This window comes from Petromyzon marinus, assembly GCF_048934315.1.
Source record: "Petromyzon marinus isolate PM22_M1 ecotype Great Lakes invasive population chromosome 84 unlocalized genomic scaffold, UKy_Petmar_22M1.pri1.0 chr84_unloc.1, whole genome shotgun sequence".
In the NCBI taxonomy this organism is placed as follows: Eukaryota; Metazoa; Chordata; class Hyperoartia; order Petromyzontiformes; family Petromyzontidae; genus Petromyzon; species Petromyzon marinus.
The window spans coordinates 738,581-762,174 of record NW_027422638.1 but is presented as its reverse complement, the minus strand read 5'-3'; the positions used below and the strand labels follow the sequence as shown (position 1 = coordinate 762,174).

Genomic DNA, 23,594 nt, shown 5'->3' with positions numbered 1-23,594 from the left:
CGGAGCCAGGGTGTGGTGTGGGCCGGAGTTCCGCCACGTGCGGCTGACCCACGCCGTGCCGGCCTTCAAGGAGCAAGTGGGCAGCTGGAGGAGGCCGCGTGCTCGGTGGCAGATGACGGTAGAGAGCTCTGTGCGTGCAGATCTGAGCTACCCCGTCGGAGGCCGTTTGACCGTGGGAAGGGCTGCGTGCAGATGCAGCACTTGTCGTAGTTATAGAGAAAAAAGAGAGTGAGCGAGAGAGAGCCAAATGGAGTAGGAAGAGAGGGGGGGGCAGAGAGAGAGGGGGGGCGGAGAGGGGGTAGAGAGAGAGGAGAGGCAGAGAGGGGGGTAGAGAGAGAGAGGGGGGGGGCAGACAGGGGGGTAGAGAGAGAGGGAAGGGGAAAGAAAAAAAAATTGGGTCTTTCATTTAAAAGGGGGGGGGAGGGGGGTTACATAAAGCAAAGCGTTAAAAAAAAACGAAATGATGAACGGAGCAAAGTGCCGACTACACCGAGCATCTTCTTGTTTCCTCTGATCGTAAAAAACAAAGAGACAGGGAGAGAGAGAGACAGGGAGAGAGAGACAGGGAGAGAGAGACACAGGGAGAGAGACAGGGAGAGAGAGAGACAGGGAGAGAGACACAGAGAGACAGGGAGACAGAGACACAGAGAGACACAGGGAGAGAGAGACAGGGAGAGAGACACAGAGAAACAGGGAGAGAGAGACAGGGAGAGAGACACAGGGAGAGAGACACAGAGAGAGAGACAGAGAGACAGGGAGACAGAGACACAGAGAGACACAGGGAGAGAGAGACAGGGAGAGAGACAGAGAAACAGGGAGAGAGAGACAGGGAGAGAGACACAGGGAGAGAGACACAGAGAGAGAGACACAGAGAGAGAGACAGGGAGAGAGAGACACAGGGAGAGAGACAGGGAGAGAGACACAGAGAGACAGGGAGACAGAGACACAGAGAGACACAGGGAGAGAGAGACAGGGAGAGAGACACAGAGAAACAGGGAGAGAGACAGGGAGAGAGAGACAGGGTGAGAGACACAGGGAGAGAGACACAGAGAGAGAGACAGGGAGAGAGAGACACAGGGAGAGAGACAGGGAGAGAGACACAGAGAGACAGGGAGAGAGAGACACAGGGAGAGAGAGACAGGAAGAGAGACACAGAGAGACAGGGAGAGAAAGACAGGGAGAGAGAGACAGGGAGAGAGACACAGAGAGACAGGGAGAGAGAGACAGGGAGAGAGAGACAGGGGGAGAGGCAGGGAGAGGTGGGGGAGAGAGAGGCAGGGAGAGAGGGGGAGAGGCAGGGAGAGAGGGGGAGAGGCAGGGAGAGAGGGGGAGAGGCAGGGGGGGAGAGGCAGGGAGAGAGAGGCAGGGAGAGAGGGGCAGGGGGAGAGAGGCAGGGGGAGAGAGAAGGGAGAGAGAGGCAGGGGGAGAGAGAAGGGAGAGAGAGAAGGGGGAGGAGAGTGACGGGGAGAGAGAAACGTCACGCGCCTTGACAATCCGAGGTGAGACCCCGATGATGATGATGGTGGTAGTGATGGTGATGATATTGGTGGTGGTAGTGATGATGGTGGTGGTGATGATGATGGTGGTAGTGATGATGGTGGTGGTGATGATGATGATGATGGTGGTGGTGATGATGATGGTGGTGGTAGTGATGGTGATGATGGTGGTGGTGATGATGATGGTGGTGGTAGTGGTGGTGTTGTGAGTGCTGTTGATGTTTGTGATGATGGTGGTGGTGGTGGTGATGATAGTGGTGGTGGTGTGAGTGGTGGTGATGGTGATGATGATGGTGGTGGTGATGATGATGGTGGTGGTGGTAGTGATGGTGATGATAGTGGTGCTGGTGTAAGTGGTGGTGATGATGGTGGTGGTGATGATAGTGGTGGTGGTGGTAGTGTGAGTGGTGGTGGTGGTGACGATGGTGGTGGTGTGAGTGGTGGTGGTGGTGGTAGTGATGATAGTGGTAATGATGGTGGTAGTGGTGATGATGGTGGTGGTGATGGTAATCGTGGTGATGATGGTGGTGGTGGTGGTGATGATGATGATGATGGTGGTGGTGATGATGATGGTGCTGATGGTGATGGTGCTGCTGATGAACCTGATGCTAATGAGGTTACGGGGAACCTTCAGTGTCTGACCCCTGGATGCCCTTGTTGTGTGTGTGTGAGAGTCTGTGTGTGTGTGAGTCTGTGTGTGTGTGTGAGTCTGTGTGTGTGTGTGAGTCTGTGTGTTTGTGAGTCTGTGTGTGTGAGTCTGTGTGTCTGAGTCTCTGTGTGTGTGAGTCTGTGTGTGTGTGAGTCTGTGTGTGTCTGTGAGTCTGTGTGTGTGAGTCTGTGTGTCTGAGTCTCTGTGTGTGTGAGTCTGTGTGTGTGTGAGACTGTGTGTGTGTGTGTGTGAGTCTCTATGTGTCTGATTCTGTGTGTGTGGGAGTCTGTGTGTGTGTGTGAGTCTGTGTGTGTGAGACTGTGTGTCTGAGTCTCTGTGTGAGATAGTGTATGTTTGTGTGATGAGTGTGTGTATGTGGGTGTTTGGGGGAGCAGGAGTGTAGTGGTTAGCGCTACGCTGCGCTATGAACCTGGCGACCCGGGTTCGATTCCCGCTCACGGTCAACACCAGTGACGATTATCTGACCCGGTCCCGGGCTTCCCCTAGGTCGACTCAGCCTCAAATGAGTACCTGGTGCGGTGTGTAAACATCGCCACTAGGGAGACAAAGGCGGTCGGGCGTGTTGCTGGCCACCAACCCCCTCGTGTACCGTTCCGACCTTCATAGGTGCTCGCTAACAGCACTTGCCCCTACAGTCTATTAAGGCTATATGGGGGATCTTTGTGTACACGTGTGTGTGTGTGAGTTAGTGTATGAGTCTGTGTGTGTATGTGTGAGTCTGTGTGTGTGTATGTGTGAGTCTGTGTGTGTGTGTGTGTGAGTCTGTGTGTGTGTGTGAGTCTGTGTGTGTGTGTGAGTCTGTGTGTGTGTGAGTCTGTGTGTGTCTGAGTCTGTGTGTCTGAGTCTGTGTGTGTGTCTGTGAGTCTGCGTGTGTCTGTGAGTCTGCGTGTGTCTGTGAGTCTGCGTGTGTCTGTGTGTGTGTGTGTGTCTGAGTCTGTGTGTGTCTGAGTCTGTGTGTGTCTAAGTCTGTGTGTCTGAGTCTGGGTGTGTGTGTGAGTCTGTGTGTGTTTGAGACTGAGTCTGTGTGTGTGAGTCTGTGTGGGTGTGTGTGAGCTCAATAACAATGGTAGGAGGCTGCTAGATTTTTGTGCAGCCGATGGGCTTGTAATTACCAACACGCTGTTCCGGCATCGGCGCATCCACACAACATCATGGATGCATGCCGGGTCCAAGCAAGAACATCTGCTGGACTACATAGTGACGGACCAGCGGATGCGAGCCCATGTCCTTGACACCAGGACCTACCGTGGAGCAGATCTGCCCTCTGACTATCGACTAGTCATCTGTAAGATGCGCCTGCCATTCTTCCACTCCGGTGGTGGGTGTACACCCAGGACCCCATTCCAACCTAAAGTTGCCTGGTCTCAGTTATCTGATGAAAGTTGCAAGCGAGAATTTCATCATCGCTTGCGGCTGGGATTGGCATCGTCCCCGACTCCTCCTGATGTCGAGGGTAAATGGGCGAGGTTTAGGACTGTGACTCATGCAGCTGCAATGGCTGCTTTGGGTATGCGGTCCAGACCTCCCCAGAAACCCTGGCTGACAGAGGAGGTGTTCAGGATGGTTGAGAAAAAGCGACAGGCCCACTGTCATCGGCTACAGAATCCCACGTCAGAGAATAAGGAGGCTTACCGCAGCCTTCGCTCGGAGGTTCGGAGAGCCATGAGGCGCTGCAAGGATGGGTGGTGGTCGCGGGTTGCTGAGGAGATGGAGTCTGCCTCAGTGGCCCGTGATCACAAATCTCTATTTAACTCCGTCGAAAAAGTAACCTGCAGCGCCACACCTATTACCATCATTAGGGGAAAAAACGGTGACCCAATCTCCGACCCCCAGGAACAGGTTTGCAGATTTGCTGAGCATTTCTGTGAGGTCCTGGGGGAGGGAAAATCCCTCAGCCAGGAAAACATCGTGGCACAAAGTGAGGATGACCCTGTTGAGGCTGCGGTGTCTCAAATATTGGAAGAAGTCACCCCCTGTGAGTGGCTGGCTGAGGTGCCATCTGTTGAGGAAGTACTGAAGGCGATCCGGAGTCTGAGACCAGGAAAGGCAGCGGGCAGAGATGATCTCCCAAGCGAAATGCTGAGGGAGGGCGGCGTTTGTGCACAGACTGCCCTATTTGACATCATAACAACAGTCTGGACCACTGGACGGGTTCCACAGGATTGGAAGGATGCCCTGGTGGTCCCCCTTTTAAGAAGGGGGACCGCACAGACTGTAACAACTACAGGGGCATCTCACTCCTCAGTGTGCCGGGAAAGGTCCTGGCAAGGATTATTCAGCATCGCCTTGCCAGGCACGCTGAGGAGAGGCTTGCGGAGCCCCAATGCGGTTTCAGGAAAGGGCGGTCCTGCACAGATGCCATATTTTCTGTCCGTCTGCTACAGCAGAGGTGTAGGGAATTCCAACAAGACCTACATCTCTGCTTTATTGACCTGGTCAAGGCCTATGATACCATCAGTAGGCCTGGGCTCTGGGTCGTTCTTCGTGCTTTTGGAGTACCTGACCCTTTGCTCTCGATCATTAAGGACCTTCATGATGGTGAGCGGGCCCGGGTAAAACTACGTGGCTGGGAGTCAGAGCCATTCCCTGTACACCTTGGGGTGCGACAGGGATGTCCTCTGGCTCCCACATTATTTAACATCTATTTTGACCACGTAGTTCGTGAAGCCTTCAATAGCTGTACCAGGGGAATCTCCATATGGTACAGATATAATGGGAGGCTAATCGATGCCCGGGTGCGGTCAAGAGATGGCTCCCTATTGCTCAACCACGTTATGTATGCTGATGATTTGGTAATAGCTGCTCAGTCAGAGGAGGAGTTGGAGACGCTGCTGCTGAGACTGGAGCGTGCCACTAAGAGGTGGGGCCTTACCATCAGCCCCACCAAAACTAAGCACCTGCCTGGGTATTGTGTACCATCGGACAATCCACCCCCACAGCTCCCAATCGGTGATGGGGCAGTTGTGGAGAGAGTGGAGAGTTTCCCATACCTGGGCAGTGTGCTTAGGACTGGCTCCAGTTTAACAGCAGAGGTCTCACTCCGAATCAGTCGAGTGGCAATATCTTTTCATCGGTTGCGTAACGCTGTGTGGAAGCTACCTGGTCTGTCGCTCCGCACTAAGCTTCAGGTCTTCTCGGCCACGGTCATTCCCTCCCTTCTCTACGCTTGCGAAACGTGGACCCCCCTAATGGAACATCTTCGCCGGTTAGAAACATTTAGGCTGGCCTGCCTACGATCCATCCTGGGTTTAACCAGACTGGATTGTGTGAGGAGCTCACAAATCCTTGAAAGATCAGGGCAGGGTCCCATCGGTGAGCTCCTCCGGCAGGCAAGGCTGCGATGGCTGGGTCATGTAGCCCGCATGCCCAGCCACCGCATGCCGAAACAGCTTTTGTTAGGCCGGATTGAGAGGGCTAAGCGGGCGCGGCACGGGCTAGAGAAGAGATGGAGTGATGTGGTACAGAAGGACGTGGAGCTGAGTGGACTTGCCGATGACTGGTACCAGCGGTGTCAAGATCGGCCTCTGTGGAGGAGGCTCGTTAAGGATGCTACTGGGCAGTTGGAGGCAGTCGCCCTCCAACAGCAACGGAGGGCGGAGGAGCGACGCTCAGAACAACGAGCGGAGCGCCGGGTGGCTAAAGCACAGCAGGTTGGCACAGCAGGGGGCACAGGTGGTGCATCAGCCAGTCATCTCAGTCAGTCGACCCGTGGCACCTGGGTCTGCCCCGTGACCTCCTGCCAGCGGGCGTTCGACACTTCACGTGGCCTCAGGGTGCACATAGCCTGGCACAAGCGTCGTGGTGACGTCACCGCCACTTAGTGGCGAATGGCGGTTGTTGTTGTGTGTGAGTCTGGGTGTGTGTGTGTGTGAGTCTGTGTGTGTGTGTGTCTGTCTGTGTGAGTCTCTGTGTGTCTGAGTTTGTGTGTGTGTGTCTGTGTGTGAGTCTGTGTGAGTCTCTGTGTGTCTGAGTCTTTGTGTGTGTGTGAGTCTGTGTGTGTGTGAGTCTGCACAGATGCCATATTTTCTGTCCGTCTGCTACAGCAGAGGTGTAGGGAATTCCAACAAGACCTACATCTCTGCTTTATTGACCTGGTCAAGGCCTATAATACCATCAGTAGGCCTGGGCTCTGGGTCGTTCTTCGTGCTTTTGGAGTACCTGACCCTCTGCTCACGATCATTAAGGACCTTCATGATGGTGAGCGGGCCTGGGTAAAATTACGTGGCTGGGAGCCAGAGCCATTCCCTGTACACCTTGGGGTGCGACAGGGATGTCCTCTGGCTCCCACATTATTTAACATCTATTTTGACCACGTAGTTCATGAAGCCTTCAATAGCTGTACCGGGGGAATCTCCATATGGTACAGATATAATGGGAGGCTGATCGATGCCCGGGTGCGGTCAAAGGATGGCTCTCTATTGGTCAACCACGTTATGTATGCCGATGATTTGGTAATGGCTGCTCATTCAGAGGAGGAGTTGGAGATGCTGCTGCTGCTGAGACTGGTGCATGCCACTAAGAGATGGGGCCTTACCATCAGCCCGACCAAAACTAAGCACCTGCTTGGGTATTTTGTACCATCGGACACTCCACCCCCACAACTCCCAATCGTTGATGGGGCAGTTGTGGAGAGAGTGGAGAGTTTCCCATACCTGGGCAGTGTGCTTATGACCGGCTCCAGTTTAACAGCAGAGGTCTCACTCCGAATCAGTCGAGCGGCAATATCTTTTCATCAGTTGCGTAATGCTGTGTGGAAGCTACCTGGTCTGTCGCTCCGCACTAAGCTTCAGGTCTTCTCCGCCACGGTCATTCCCTCTCTTCTCTACGCTTGCGAAACGTGGACCCCCCTAATGGAACATCTTCGCCGGTTAGAAACATTTAGGCTAGCCTGGCTACGATCCATCCTGGTTTAACCAGACTGGATTGTGTGAGGAGCTCACAGATCTTTGAAAGATCTGGGCAAGGTCCCATCGGTGAGCTACTCCGGCAGGCAAGGCTGCGTTGGCTGGGTCATGTAGCCCGCATGCCCAGCCACCGCATGCCAAAACAGCTTTTGTTTGGCCGGATCGAGGGGGCTAAACGGGCGCGGGACGGGCTAGAGAAGAGATGGAGTGATGTGGTACAGGAGGACGTGGAGCTGAGTAGACTTGCCGATGACCGGTACCAGCGGTGTCAAGATCGGCCTCTGTGGAGGAGGCTCGTGAAGGACGCTACTGGGCAGTTGGAGGCAGTCGCCCTCCAACAACAACAGAGGGCGGAGGAGCGACGCTCACAACAACGAGCGGAGCGCCGGGTGGATAAAGCACAGCAGGTTGGCACAGTAGGGGGCACAGGTGGTGCACCAGCCAGTCATCTCAGTCAGTCGACCCGTGGCACCTGCTGGGTCTGCCCCGTGACCTCCTGCCCGCGGGCGTTCGACACTTCACGTGATAGCCTCAGGGTGCACATAGCCTGGCACAAGCGTCGTGGTGACGTCACCGCCACTTAGTGGCGAATGGCGGTTGTTGTTGTTGTTGCCTATGTGTGAGTGTCTGTGCGATTCCCACTTTGTCATTCTCTTTCTGTGTTATTTTGTCCGTGTTAGCATGAGTTGGTAGATCATGCATGGATGAGTTGTGGACTACCACAGCAGAGTAAGTGGACGACTACAGCAGGTAGGTGGGTGGTAGGTGGTGTGTGGTGGTAGCTGGTGGTGTGTGGCCGCAACTGGCAGCTGGTTGTAGCTGGTAGCTAACAGCTGGTATCTGGCAGGTGGTGGTATCTGGTAGCTAACAGCTGGAATCTGGTATCTGGTTGTAGCTGGTAGCTAACAGCTGGAATCTGGTATCTGGTTGTAGCTGGTAGCTAACAGCTGGTATCTGGTATCTGGTTGTAGCTGGTAGCTAACAGCTGGTATCTGGCAGCTGGTTTAGCTGGTAGCTAACAGCTGGTATCTGGTTGTAGCTGGTAGCTAACAGCTGGTATCTGGTTGTAGCTGGTAGCTAACAGCTGGTATCTGGTTCTAGCTGGTAGCTAACAGCTGGTATCTGGTAGCTGGTGGTATCTGGTAGCTAACAGCTGGTGTCTGGTTGTAGCTGGTGGTATCTGGTAGCTAACAGCTGGTGTCTGGTTGTAGCTGGTGGTATCTGGTAGCTAACAGCTGGTGTCTGGTTGTAGCTGGTGGTATCTGGCCACCGCCACCACCGCCGCCACTGCCACCACCGCCACCACCACCACCGCCACCACCACCGCCGCCACCACCACCGCCGGCACCGCCGCCATGTCCTGGTACGTGGGCCCGCTGTCCCGTGCCGAAGCCGAGGCTCTGCTGGGCCCGGCGGTCCCCGGCGCGTTCCTGGTGCGCGACAGCCGCTCCTGCCCCGGCGAGCTGGCGCTGAGCGTAGCAGAGGCACCGGCCCCGGGCCACCAGCACCACCACCAGCACCACGACCAGCACCACGAGCACCAGCAGCAGCAGCAGCGCACGGCACGGATCTCGCACTACATCATCAACCGCGCCGGCGGCGAGCTCCGGATGGGGGACCGGCGCTTCGGCAGCCTGGAGGAGCTGGTGGAGCACTACCGGCGGCACCGGCTGGACACCACCACGCTGCTTGTGCCGGGCGCGGGCGGTGCCGGTGGCGATGCGGGAGGAGGAGGAGGAGGCGGGGGGAGCAACACACAGGAGGTGGCAGAGAGGCGGGCGCGGTCGGAGTGCTCCGGTGAGCGGTGGTGACGGTGGTGAAGGTGGTGACGGTGAAGGTGGTGACGGTGGTGACGGTGGTGACGGTGGTGAAGGTGACGGTGGTGACGGTGAAGGTGGTGACGGTGGTGACGGTGGTGACGGTGGTGAAGGTGACGGTGGTGACGGTGAAGGTGGTGACGGTGGTGAAGGTGACTGTGGTGACGGTGGTGACGGTGGTGAAGGTGACGGTGGTGACGGTGAAGGTGGTGACGGGGAAGGTGGTGACGGTGGTGACGGTGGTGACGGTGGTGAAGGTGGTGATGGTGACGGTGGTGACGGTGGTGATGGTGGTGAAGGTGGTGACGGTGGTGAAGGTGGTGATGGTGACGGTGGTGACGGTGGTGATGGTGGTGAAGGTGGTGACGGTGGTGACGGTGGTGAAGGTGGTGACTGTGGTGACGGTGGCGAAGGTGGTGACTGTGGTGACGGTGGTGACGGTGAAGGTGGTGACGGTGAAGGTGGTGACTGTGGTGACGGTGGTGACTGTGGTGACGGTGGTGACGGTGGTGACGGCGGTGAAGGCGCTGACGGTGGTGAAGGCGGTGAAGGTGGTGACGGTGGTGACGGTGGTGACGGTGGTGAAGGTGGTGATGGTGAAGGTGGTGAAGGTGACCGTGGTGAAGGTGGTGAAGGTGGTGACGGTGGTGACGGTGGTGACGGTGGTGAAGGTGGTGAAAGTGGTGAAGGTGATGACGGTGGTGAAGGTGGTGACGGTGGTGACGGTGGTGATGGCGGTGAAGGTGGTGATGGTGGTGACGGTGGTGAAGGTGGTGATGGTGGTGACGGTGGTGACGGGGGTGACGGCGGTGAAGGCGGTGAAGGCGGTGAAGACGGTGATGGTGGTGACGGTGGTGACGGTGGTGAAGGTGGTGACGGTGGTGACGGTGTTGAAGGTGGTGACGGTGGTGACGGTGTTGAAGGTGGTGAAGGTGGTGAAGGTGGTGACGGTGAAGGTGGTGACGGTGGTGACGGTGGTGACTGTGGTGACGGTGGTGTCTGTGGTGACGGTGGTGACGGTGGTGACGGTGGTGACGGTGGTGAAGGTGATGAAGGTGGTGACGGCGGTAAAGGCGGTGAAGGTGGTGATGGTGGTGACGGTGGTGACGGTGGTGACGGTGGTGACGGTGGTGAAGGTGGTGACGGTGGTGAAGGTGACGGTGGTGAAGGTGGTGACGGTGGTGACGGTGGTGAAGGTGGCGAAGGTCGTGACGGTGGTGACGGTGGTGACGGTGGTGACAGTGGTGAAGGTGGTGACGGTGGTGAAGGTGGTGACGATGGTGACGGTGGTGACGGTGTTGAAGGTGGTGACGGTGGTGAAGGTGGTGACGGTGGTGACGGTGGTGAAGGTGACGGTGGTGACGGTGAAGGTGGTGACGGGGAAGGTGGTGAAGGTGGTGATGGTGGTGACGGTGGTGAAGGTGACTGTGGTGAAGGTGGTGACGGTGGTGACGGTGGTGAAGGTGACTGTGGTGACGGTGTTGACGGTGGTGATGGTGACGGTGGTGAAGGTGACGGTGGTGACGGTGAAGGTGGTGACGGGGAAGGTGGTGACGGTGGTGACGGTGGTGACGGTGGTGACGGTGGTGAAGGTGGTGATGGTGACGGTGGTGATGGTGGTGAAGGTGGTGACGGTGGTGACGGTGGTGAAGGTGGTGACTGTGGTGACGGTGGCGAAGGTGGTGACGGTGGTGACGGTGAAGGTGGTGACGGTGAAGGTGGTGACGGTGAAGGTGGTGACGGTGGTGACGGTGGTGACGGTGGTGACTGTGGTGACGGTGGTGACGGCGGTGAAGGCGCTGACGGTGGTGAAGGCGGTGAAGGTGGTGACGGTGGTGACGGTGGTGACGGTGGTGAAAGTGGTGAAGGTGATGACGGTGGTGACGGTGGTGACGGTGGTGACGGTGGTGACGGCGGTGAAGGTGGTGATGGTGGTGACGGTGGTGAAGGTGGTGATGGTGGTGACGGTGGTGACGGGGGTGACGGCGGTGAAGGCGGTGAAGGCGGTGAAGACGGTGATGGTGGTGACGGTGGTGACGGTGGTGAAGGTGGTGACGGTGGTGACGGTGTTGAAGGTGGTGACGGTGGTGACGGTGTTGAAGGTGGTGAAGGTGGTGAAGGTGGTGACGGTGAAGGTGGTGACGGTGGTGACGATGGTGACGGTGGTGAAGGTGGTGACGGTGGTGACGGTGGTGACGGTGGTGACGGTGGTGACGGTGGTGAAGGTGATGAAGGTGGTGACGGCGGTAAAGGCGGTAAAGGTGGTGATGGTGGTGACGGTGGTGACGGTGGTGACGGTGGTGAAGGTGGTGACGGTGGTGAAGGTGGTGACGGTGGTGAAGGTGGTGACGGTGGTGAAGGTGACGGTGGTGAAGGTGGTGACGGTGGTGACGGTGGTGAAGGTGGCGAAGGTCGTGACGGTGGTGACGGTGGTGACGGTGGTGACAGTGGTGAAGGTGGTGACGCTGGTGAAGGTGGTGACGATGGTGACGGTGGTGACGGTGTTGAAGGTGGTGACGGTGGTGAAGGAGGTGAAGGTGATGACGGTGGTGACGGTGGTGACGGTGTTGAAGGTTGTGACGGTGGTGAAGGAGGTGAAGGTGGTGACGGTGTTGAAGGTGGTGACGGTGGTGACGGTGGTGACGGTGGTGACGGTGGTGACGGTGGTGACGGTGTCGACTGTGGTGACGGTGGTGACGGTGGTGATGGTGTTGAAGGTGGTGACGGTGGTGAAGGTGGTGACGGTGTTGAAGGTGGTGACGGTGGTGAAGGTGGTGACGGTGTTGAAGGTGGTGATGGTGGTGAAGGTGGTGAAGGTGGTGACGGTGTTGAAGGTGGTGATGGTGGTGACGGTGGTGACGGTGGTGATGGTGTTGAAGGTGGTGACGGTGGTGACGGTGGTGACGGTGATCACGGTGTTGAAGGTGGTGACGGTGGTGATGGTGGTGACGGTGGTGACGGTGGTGACGGTGGTGAAGGTGGTGACTGTGGTAACTGTGGTGACGGGTCCACTTTAGCTAGCACCTGTGACAGGAGGCGATGATCACGACGATGATATCAGCCACTCGATTGAGCTGCTGCGATCTGCGATAGGCCATGCCGCTTCTGCACAAAGCGCTACACACCAGCTCAGAGTGGGCCTCACACCCGGTGTTTAACATTAATTAACAAAAAAAAAAGAGAGACATGCCTCTAACGTAGTCCCATCACGAATTGCGGCACGGCGAGAATCACCGTTCGGTGCCAACTCGAATCTTACTCCCCTCTCCCGCACCACCACCCCACTCCGCCCGGCCTACGGCAGGCTCCGGCACTCTCCGGCGCCGCGGCAAAGCCCGGCCACATCGCAGCGCCGCCGCCGCCGCCAACAACAACAACCACCAGCACCACCACCAGCAGCAGCAGCAGCAGCAGCACGACCACAACGATGACCACGCCTCCTCCTCCTCCGCCGCCGCTGCCGTCCTGGATGAGCGGCAGGCTTGCGGCCCGCCGAGGGGGCTCGGTGAATGCGACCGCGGCCGGGACAACGGGGCCTGGCCCGGCGGCGGCGGCGGCGTCGGCGTCGGCGTCGGCGTCGGCGTCGGCCCGGAGGCCATCGACAGACTCGCCAGCGTCTCCCGCAAGCAGGCGACGCTGCCCCGCCGCTCCAGGTGTCACTCCGGCGGCGGCGGCGGCGGCGGCGGCATCGCGGCCGGCGCCGGGCCCGGCCGGCTGGTGCGAGCCCTCTACGACTTCGACGGCAAGGACGCCGAGGACCTAGCGTTCCGCCGCGGCGAGACGCTCACCGTGGTGTCGGCGCCGGCGCCTGCCCAGGGCCAGTGGTGGACGGCCGCCAACGACCGCGGCCGCGTCGGCCAGATCCCCATGAACTACGTGGAGCTGCTGCCGCCGCCGCCGCCTCGCGGGACCGGGAGCACGGCCGACGCGGTCCGGCCGCGGGGCGAGGAGGAGGAGGAGGAGGAGGAGGAGGAGGGGGCGAGACGGAGGCGTGGCGGTGTTGGAGGCGGCGGTGTCGGAGGTGGCGGTGTCGGAGGTGTGGAGGGGAGGGAGGGTGGGTGGGTGGGTGGGTGGTGATGAGGTGTGGGAGAAGCCGGAAGGGCCATGAGGAGGTTGGGGAGGTTTATGTTCTGCGGCTCTTGGAGGAAAAGCGCTGGGCGGAGAACTGCTGAGGGGAGCGGCGGTATTGTGCGCAGACTGCCCGATATGTCATCATAACAACAACAACAACAACGAAAATCACGACTTTTCGGCCACAACACAAGTGGCCTTCATCAGGTGAAGGTGACCGGACTTGTCTCGAGGACGGCGCTGGAGTGAAACACAGCCAAGCTCAGACCGCGACCTTTAAGCTGCGTGAGAGGAATCGCACGGCTTAAAGGTCGTGGTCTGAGCGTGGCTGTGTTTCACTCCAGCGCTGTCCTCGAGACAAGTCCGGTCACCTTCACCTGATGAAGGCCCACTTGTGTTGTGGCCGAAACGTCGTGATTTTTGTTGTTTTATTTGTTTTACCTACTACGTGACTTTACCGAATAGATCCAAAGAGTGTGGATCCTTGCAGTCACGAAAGCTTCGAATCTAGAATCATAACATCAGTCTGGACCACTGGATGGGTTCCGCGGGATTGGAAGGATGCCCTGGTGGTCTCCCTCTTTAAGAAGGGGGGACCGCACAGACTGTAACAACTACAGGGGCATCTCACTCCTCAGTGTGCCGGGAAAGGTCCTGGCAAGGATTGTTCAAGATCGCCTTTCCAGGCACGCTGAGGAGAGGCTTGCGGAGCCCCAATGCGGTTTCAGGAAAGGGCGGTCCTGCGCAGATGCCATATTTTCTGTCCGTCTGCTACAGCAGAGGTGTAAGGAATTCCAGCAAGACCTACGTCACTGCTTTATTGACCTGGTCAAGGCCTATGATACCATAGTAGGCATGGGATCTGGGTTACTTTTAGTGCTTTCGGAGTCCCTGACCCTCTGCTCACGATCATTAAGGACCTTCATGATGGTGAGCGGGCCCGGGTTAAACTACATGGCCGGGAGTCAGAGCCATTCCCTGTTCACTTTGGGGTGCGACAGGGATGTCCTCAGGCTCCCACATTATTTAACGTCTATTTTGACCACGTAGTTCGTGAAGCCTTCAATAGCTGATCGATGCCCAGGTGCAGTCGATGGATGGCACCCTATTGGTCAACCACGTTACGTATGCCGACGACCTGGTAATTGCTGCTCAATCAGAGGAGGAGTTGGAGACGCTGCTGCTGAGACTGGAGCGTGTCACCAAGAGGTGGGGCCTTACCATCAGCCCCACCAAAACTAAGCACCTGCCTGGGTATTTTGTACCATCGAGCATTCCACCCCCACAACTCCCAATTGGTGATGGAGCAGTTGCGGAGAGAGTGGAGAGTTTACCATACCTGAGCAGTGTGCTCATGACCAGCTCCGGTTTAACAGCAGAGGTCTCACTCCGAATCAGTCGACTGGCAATATCTTTTCATCGGTTGCGTAACGCTGTGTGGAAGCTGCCTGGTCTGTCGCTCCACACGAAGCTTCAGGTCTTCTCGGCCACGGTAGACCCGCCGAATCGAACAATTTCACCGGTTGGAAACATTTTGGCCGGCCTGCCTACGATCCATCCTTGGTTAGACCAGGCTGGATTGTGTGAGGAGCTCACAAATCCTCGAAAGATCTGGGCAGGGTCCCATCGGTGAGCTCCTCCGGCAGGCAAGGCTGCGATGGCTGGGTCATGTAGCCCGCATGCCCAGTGACCGCATGCCTAAACAGCTTCCGTTCATCTGGATGGAGGGGCATAAACGGGTGCGGCACGGGCTAGAGAAGAGATGGAGTGATGTGGTACAGGAGGACGTGGAGCTGAGTGGACTTGCCGATGAACGGTACCAGCGGTGTCAAGATCGAACTCTGTGGAGGAGGCTCGTAAAGGATGCTACTGGGCAGTTGGAGGTAGTCGCCCTCCAACAACAACGGAGGGCGGAGGAGCGACGCTCACAAAAACGAGCGGAGCGCCGGGCGGTTAAAACGCAACAAGTTGATATAATAGAGGGCACAGGTGGTGCATCAGCTCAGTCAGTCGACCCGTGGCACCTGCTGGGTCTGTCCCGTGACCTCCTGCCAGCGGGCGTTCGACACTTCACGTCGCCGTAAAGTGAACATGGCCTGGCACAAGCGCCGTGGTGACGCCACCGCCACTTAGTGGCAGGTGGCGTTTGTTGTTGTAGAGGTGGTGGAGCGGTAGTAAACGTCGCCACCGGGGAGACAAAGGCGGTCGGGCGTGGAGCCACGATGAGGTGGTATGGGGAGCGGTGGTGCAGTGGTTAGCGCGCTAAGCTGCCAACCTGGCAGATATCCGAGTTCGATTCCCGCTAACGGCTAACACCAACGTCGATTCGTCTCTTGGCGGTGGAGGTTGTGGAGGAGGAGGTGGTGGTGGAGGTGATGGTGGTGGTGGTGATGGTGGTGGTGGAGTTGGAGGCAGTGGTGGTGGTGGTTGAGGTGGTGGAGATAGTGGAGGAGATGGTGTAGGTGGTGGTGGAGGTGGTGGAGGTGGTGGTGGAGTTGGAGGCAGTGGTGGTGGTGGAGATGGTGGAGATGGAGGTGGTGGTGCTGGAGGTGGTGGAGGTGGTGGAGTTTGAGGCAGTGGTGGTGGTTGCAGGTGGTGGTGGAGGTGGTGGAGTTGGAGGCAGTGGTGGTGGTTGCAGGTGGTGGTGGAGGTGGTGGAGGAGATGGAGATGTGGAGATGGTGGTGGAGATGATGATGGAGGAGGTGGTGGTGGAGGAGGAGGTGATGGTGGAGATGGTGGAGGTGGTGGAGGAGGTGGTGGTGGAGGTGGTGGAGGAGATGGAGATGGTGGAGATGGTGGTGGAGATGATGATGGAGGAGGTGGTGGTGGAGGAGGAGGTGATGGTGGAGATGGTGGAGGTGGTGGAGGAGGAGGTGGTGGAGGAGATGGAGATGGTGGTGGAGGTGGTGGAGGTGGTGGAGGTGGTGGAGTTGGAGGCAGTGGTCGTGGTTGCAGGTGGTGGTGGAGGTGGTGGAGGAGGAGGTGATGGTGAAGGAGGTGGCGGCGGAGGAGGTGGAGGTGGCGGAGATTGTGGCGGCGGCGGCGTTGTTGGAGGTCCGCGGAGTTGCCGGTGCGGCTGTCACCGCGAGCCGGAGAGACCCCGGCTCACGGCCGACTCCGCTGTTGTCTCCCGCAGGCGGTGCCGGTGCCGGTGCAGTCGGCGGCGGCCTGCTGGGGGTGAGGGTGCCGGTGTTGGCGAGGGTGGTCCAGGACCGCACCCCGACGCCCTACGACACCAGTGCCCTCAGGCTCAAGGTGAAACACCCTCGGACCGAGACGAGCGGAGAGACCCAGCGACGGTGACGGAGACATAGTGATAGGTTTTTAACCCTTTTTAACTGGCACAAAAACCGACACCTTTATTCGAGGCATCGTGTCTGCAATAACCACAACACAAGCAGTCAAAATGCAACACACAAAAAAAGACAACTCTGATAATAATATTGGCACTGTCCTTGAATTTGATTGGTCCACACCCGAGACGGCTTTTCTTAGAGCCCTTTAGTCTCTCCACTGGTGTTGGACCAGAAGATGTTGTTGTTGTTGATGATGTTGTTGATGTTGTTGATGATGTTTATGTTGTTGTTCTTGTTGATAATTTTGTTGGTGTTGGTGTTGTTGATGTTGATGTTGTTGATGTTGTTGTTGATGATGTTGATGTTGTTGATGTTGTTGATGATGTTGATGTTGTTGATGATGTTCATGTTGTTGTTGATGTTGATGATGATGTTGTTGATGTTTTGTTGATGTTGTTGATGATGTTGTTGATGTTGTTGATGATGTTGATGTTTAAACCTATTCCTATATCTTGTTACTGGCAAAGGAGGTCTCATAATGTAAATGCTCACCCCGAGCACCTCAATACTCTGATAGTGCGCTGTTTTTTGAGTTGTACGCCTTTTGGCGTCTTCTGGTCCAACACCAGTGGAGAGACTAAAGGGCTCTAAGAAAATCCGTCTCGGGTGTGGACCAATCAAATTCAAGGACAGTGCCAATATCATTATCAGAGTTCTCTCTTTTTGTGTTGCATTTTGACTGCTTGTGTTGCGGTTATTGCAGACATGATGCCTTGAATAAAGGTGTCAGTTTTTGTGTGCCAGTTAAAAGGGTAAAACCTATTCCTATATCTTGTTACTGGCAAAGGAGGTCTCATAATGGTGACGGACACCTCGGCACTAACGCAGTGGCCGAGGTGTTCACGTAGACACCGAGATACTGACACCTGGTTGAGTTCATCCACCCCTCCCCTCTCTTAGCTGCGTGATGGTTGAGTCCACCCACCCCCCCCCCCCCCCCCCCACTGAGCTGCATGATGGTTGAGTCCACCCACCCACCCCCCCCTCTAAGCTGCGTGATGGTTGAGTCCACCCACCCCCCCCTCCACTAAGCTGCGTGATGGTTGAGTCCACCCACCCCCCCCTAAGCTGCGTGATGGTTGAGTCCACCCCCCCCCCTAAGCTGCGTGATGGTTGAGTCCACCCACCCACCTCCCCCCTAAGCTGCGTGATGGTTGAGTCCACCCACCCCCCCCCTAAGCTGCGTGATGGTTGAGTCCACCCACCCCCTAAGCTGCGTGATGGTTGAGTCCACCCCCCCCCCCTAAGCTGCGTGATGGTTGAGTCCACCCACTCCCCCTCTAAGCTGCGTGATGGTTGAGTCCACCCACCCCCCCTCTAAGCTGCGTGATGGTTGAGTCCACCCCCCCCCCTAAGCTGCGTGATGGTTGAGTCCACCCACCCACTCCCACTCCCCCCACTGAGCTGCACGTTGGTTGTGTGTCCACCGCCAGGTGGGCGAGGTGGTGAAGGTGGTGAGGGTGGACGTCAGCGGCCAATGGGAGGGCGAGGTGGCCGGGAGGCGTGGCTTCTTCCCCTTCACCCACGTGCAGCTCCTGGCAGGGCCTCGCTGACACGCGGCGGAGGTGGAAGTCGTAGATTGTGCCGCCCCACCGGGAGATGATGATGATGATGACGACGATGGTGTGGCGATGATGCCGGCCAACAACTCAAATAGAGAAGAAGATGATGACGGCGGTGGTGGTGGCGGTGGTGGTGGCGGCGGTGGCAGTGGTTGGGGAGACGCTGGGTAGATGGCGGGAGACTCCGGGGAGACGCTAGGAGATGGTGGGAGATTCTGGGAGTCTCTGGAGAGATGGTGGGAGTCTCTGGGGAGATGGTGGGAGTCTCGGGGAGATGCTGGAAGATGTTGGGAGATTCTGGGAGTCTCCGGAGAGATAGTGGGAGACTCTGGGGAGATGGTGGGAGTCTCGGGGAGATGCTGGAAGATGTTGGGAGATTCTGGGAGTCTCCGGAGAGATAGTGGGAGACTCTGGGGAGATGGTGGGAGTCTCGGGGAGATGCTGGAAGATGTTGGGAGATTCTGGGAGTCTCTGGAGAGATGGTGGGAGACTCTGGGGAGATGGTGGGAGTCTCGGGGAGATGCTGGAAGATGTTGGGAGATTCTGGGAGTCTCCGGAGAGATGGTAGGAGTCTCTGGGGAGATGGTGGGAGTCTCGGGGAGATGCTGGAAGATGTTGGGAGATTCTGGGAGTCTCCGGAGAGATGGTGGGAGACTCTGGGGAGATGGTGGGAGTCTCTGGGGAGATGGTGGGAGTCTCTGGGGAGTCTCCGTGGAGACGCTGGGAGACGCTGGGAGATGCTGGGAGATGCTGGGAGATGCCTGGAGTCTCTGAGGAGACGCTGGGAGACACTGGGAGATGCTGGGAGACTCCGTGGAGATGCTGGGTGACTCTGGGGAGATGCTGGGAGATGCTGGGAGTCTCTGGGGAGATTCTGAGAGACTCGGGGAGATGCTGGAAGATGCTGGGAGTCTCTGGGGAGATGGTGGGAGACTCCGTGGAGACGCTGGGAGACGGTGGGAGATGGTGGGAGTCTCCGTGGAGATGGTGGGAGATGGTGGGAGACTCTGGGGAGATGGTGGGAGATGGTGGGAGATGGTGGGAGACTCGGGGAGATACTGGAAGACTCCGGGGGAGACGCTGGGAGTCTCTGGGGAGACTCGGGGAGATGCTGGAAGACTCCGTGGAGATTCTGCGAGACTCCGGGAGATTCTGGGAGACTTCGTGGAGATTCTGGGAGACTCGTGGAGATTCTGGGAGACTCCGTGGAGATTCTGGGAGACTCCGTGGAGATTCTGGGAGACTCGTGGAGATTCTGGGAGACTCCGTGGAGATTCTGGGAGACTCGGGGAGATACTGGAAGACTCCGGGGAGATGCTGGGAGTCTCTGGGGAGACTCCGTGGAGACGCTGGGAGATGCTGGGAGACTCTGGGGAGACGCTGGAAGACTCTGGGGAGATTCTGGGAGACTCCAAGAGACGCTGGAAGATTCTGGGAGTCTCTGGGGAGACTCTGGGGAGACGCTGGGAGTCTCTGGGGAGGTGACAAAGACTTTTCCCCGACACGTCCCTGTGATTCGGGCCGCCGAGGGTTACCGCTCAAGAACATTCGGGAACCGTTGGATGATGCTGAAGACCAACGCAGAGGAAATGTGGACCTTATTGGTAGCAGTAGTGATTAGCATTGAAGCATCGTCGGAAACAACATTGTACGAGCGTTGGTTTTACCCTTCATGGCAATAAAACGACCTGTGTTTTGATGTTAAAACACCAAACAGAGACACTTTTTTATGCCAAGGAATCACGTCTAGCCGCATTAGCCACACACGGCGCTTGTGGTGAAGCATGCAATCAAAAACAAGCTATGGTAGTACAGTGAAACCTTGGGTTGCGAGCATAATTAGTTCCCGGAAACATGTGTTTGTAGTCCAAAGCACTCGTATATCAAAGCAAAGCACTCGTATATCAAAGCACTCGTATATCAAAGCACTCGTATATCAAAGCAATCCTATATCAAAGCACTCGTATATCAAAGCACTCCTATATCAAAGCACTCGTGTATCAAAGCACTCATGTATCAAAGCACTCGTGTATCAAAGCACTCGTGTATCAAAGCACTCGTATATCAAAGCACTCATATATCAAAGCACTCGTATATCAAAGCACTTGTATATCAAAGCACTCGTATATCAAAGCACTCCTATATCAAAGCACTCGTGTATCAAAGCACTCGTATATCAAAGCACTCCTATATCAAAGCACTCGCGTATCAAAGCACTCCTATATTAAAGCACTCCTATATCAAAGCACTCCTATATCAAAGCACTCGTATATCAAAGCACTCGTATATCAAAGCACTCTTTCATCAAAGCACTCGTATATCAAACCACTCATGTATTAAAGCACTCATTTATCAAAGCACTCGTATATCAAAGCACTCGTATATCAAAGCACTCGTGTATCAAAGCACTCGTATATCAAAGCACTCGTATATCAAAGCACTCGTATATCAAAGCAAAGCACTCGTATATCAAAGCACTCGCATTATCAAAGCACTCGTATATCAAAGCACTCGTATATCAAAGCACTCGTGTATCAAAGCACTCTTATATCAAAGCACTCGCATATCAAAGCAAAGCACTCGTACATCAAAGCACTCGTATATCAAAGCAAAGCACTCGTATATCAAAGCACTCGTGTATCAAAACACTCGTATATCAAAGCACTCTTTCATCAAAGCACTCGTATATCAAAGCACTCGTATATCAAAGCACTCGTATATCAAAGCACTCGTATATCAAAGCACTTGTGTATCAAAGCACTCGTGTATCAAAGCACTCATATATCAAAGCACTCGTATGTCAAAGCACTCGTACATCAAAGCACTCTTTTTATCAAAGCACTCGTATATCAAAGCACTCGTGTATCAAAGCACTCGTATATCAAAGCACTCGTATATCAAAGCATTCGCATTATCAAAGCACTCGTATATCAAAGCAAAGCACTCGTATATCAAAGCACTCGCATTATCAAAGCACTCGTATATCAAAGCACTCGTATATCAAAGCACTCGTGTATCAAAGCACTCGCATATCAAAGCAATGCACTGGTATATCAAAGCACTCGTATATCAAAGCAAAGCACTCGTGTATCAAAGCACTCGTGTATCAAAGTACTCGTGTATCAAAGCACTCGTATATCAAAGCAATCGTGTATCAAAGCACTCTTGTATCAAAGCACTCGTGTATCAAAGCACTCATTTATCAAAGCACACGTATATCAAAGCACTCGTGTATCAAAGCACTCGTATATCAAAGCACTCGTATATCAAAGCACTCACATTATCAAAGCACTCTTTTATCAAAGCACTCGTATATCAAAGCACTCATGTATCAAAGCACTCGTGTATCAAAGCACTCGTGTATCAAAGCACTCGTATATCAAAGCACTCATATATCAAAGCACTCGTATATCAAAGCACTTGTATATCAAAGCACTCGTATATCAAAGCACTCGTATATCAAAGCACTCGTATATCAAAGCAAAGCACTCGTATATGAAAACACTCGTGTATCAAAGCACTCGTATATCAAAGCACTCGTGTATCAAAGCACTCGTATATCAAAGCACTCGTATATCAAAGCACTCGTGTATCAAAGCACTCGTATATCAAAGCACTCGTGTATCAAAGCACTCGTATATAAAATGACTCGTGTATCAAAGCACTCCTATATCAAAGGAAAGCACTCGTATATCAAAGTACTTGTATATCAAAGCAAAGCACTCGTAGATCAAAGCACTCGTGTATCAAAACACTCATGTATCAAAGCACTCGTATATCAAAGCACTGGTATATCAAAGCAAAGCACTCGTAGATCAAAGCACTCGTGTATCAAAGCACTCGTGTATCAAAACACTCGTATATCAAAGCACTCGTGTATCAAAGCACTCGTATATCAAAGCACTCATATCCAAGCACTCGTATATCAAAGCACTCGTATATCAAAGCACTGGTATATCAAAGCACTCGTGTATCAAATCACTCGTATATCAAAGCAAAACACTCGTATATCAAAGCACTCCTATATCAAAGCACTCATTTATCAAAGCACTCGTGTATCAAAGCACTCGTATATCAAAGCACTCGTATATCAAAGCAAAGCACTCGTATATCAAACACTCGTGTATCAAAGCACTCGTGTATCAAAGCACTCGTATATCAAAGCACTCCTATATCAAAGCACTCGTGTATCAAAGCACTCGTATATCAAAGCACTCCTATATCAAAGCACTCGCGTATCAAAGCACTCCTATATCAAAGCACTCCTATATCAAAGCACTCCTATATCAAAGCACTCGTATATAAAAGCACTCGTATATCAAAGCACTCTTTCATCAAAGCACTCGTATATCAAAGCACTCGTGTATCAAAGCACTCGTGTATCAAAGCACTCATGTATCAAAGCACTCATTTATCAAAGCACTCGTATATCAAAGCACTCGTGTATCAAAGCACTCGTATATCAAAGCACTCGTATATCAAAGCACTCGCATTATCAAAGCACTCGTATATCAAAGCAAAGCACTCATTTATCAAAGCACTCGTATATCAAAGCACTCGTGTATCAAAGCACTCATATCCAAGCACTCGTAATTCAAAGCACTCGTATATCAAAGCACTCGTATATCAAAGCACTCGTGTATCAAAGCACTCGTATATCAAAGCAAAACACTCGTATATCAAAGCACTCCTATATCAAAGCACTCATTTATCAAAGCACTCGTGTATCAAAGCACTCGTATATCAAAGCACTCGTATATCAACGTAAAGCACTCGTATATCAAACACTCGTGTATCAAAGCACTCGTGTATCAAAGCACTCGTATATCAAAGCACTCGTATATCAAAGCACTCGTATATCAAAGCACTCGTATATCAAAGCACTCTTTTATCAAAACACTCGTATATCAAAGCACTCGTATATCAAAGCACTCGTATATCAAAGCACTCTTTTATCAAAACACTCGTATATCAAAGCACTCGTATATCAAAGCACTCGTATATCAAAGCACTCGTGTATCAATGCACTCGTATATCAAAGCACTCGTGTATCAAAGCACTCGTATATAAAATCACTCGTGTATCAAATCACTCCTATATCAAAGCAAAGCACTCGTATATCAAAGCACTCGTATATCAAAGCACTCGTATATCAAAGCACTCGTGTATCAAAGCACTCCTATATCAAAGCAAAGCACTCGTATATCAAAGCACTGGTATATCAAAGCAAAGCACTCGTAGATCAAAGCACTCGTGTATCAAAACACTCGTGTATCAAAGCACTCGTATATCAAAGCACTGGTTTATCAAAGCAAAGCACTCGTAGATCAAAGCACTCGTGTATCAAAGCACTCGTGTATCAAAACACTCGTATATCAAAGCACTCGTGTATCAAAGCACTCGTATATCAAAGCACTCATATCTAAGCACTCGTATATCAAAGCACTCGTATATCAAAGCACTCGTATATCAAAGCACTCGTATATCAAAGCACTCGTGTATCAAAGCACTCGTATATCAAAGCAAAACACTCGTATATCAAAGCACTCCTATATCAAAGCACTCGTGTATCAAAGCACTCGTATATCAAAGCACTCGTATATCAAAGCACTCGTATATCAAAGCACTCGTGTATCAAAGCACTCGTATATCAAAGCACTCGTGTATCAAAGCACTCGTGTATCAAAGCACTCATGTATCAAAGCACTCATTTATCA

At 54.3% G+C, this 23,594-nt stretch overlaps 1 protein-coding gene and 1 long non-coding RNA gene across 3 annotated transcripts in view; one reads left to right on the top strand and one right to left on the bottom strand.

The window, feature by feature from the left end:
* LOC142908405 (uncharacterized) overlaps positions 1-23,594 on the bottom strand; it is a 234,127-nt gene that overhangs the window by 148,687 nt on the left and 61,846 nt on the right. The window lies entirely within an intron of this gene.
* On the top strand, positions 1,421-19,584 carry LOC116936853 (crk-like protein). Of its 2 annotated transcripts, none has more exons than XM_076059028.1 (5): positions 1,421-1,499; positions 8,323-8,867; positions 12,192-12,923; positions 16,096-16,214; positions 17,749-19,584. In XM_076059028.1, the coding sequence occupies exons 2-5, from the start codon at positions 8,426-8,428 to the stop codon at positions 17,866-17,868; spliced, it is 1,413 nt and encodes a 470-aa protein (XP_075915143.1). In that variant the 5' UTR covers positions 1,421-1,499; positions 8,323-8,425; the 3' UTR covers positions 17,869-19,584. The 2 variants fall into 2 exon arrangements, with proteins under 2 accessions (XP_075915143.1, XP_075915142.1); XM_076059027.1 differs by having other exon boundaries at positions 1,434-1,499; positions 7,751-8,867.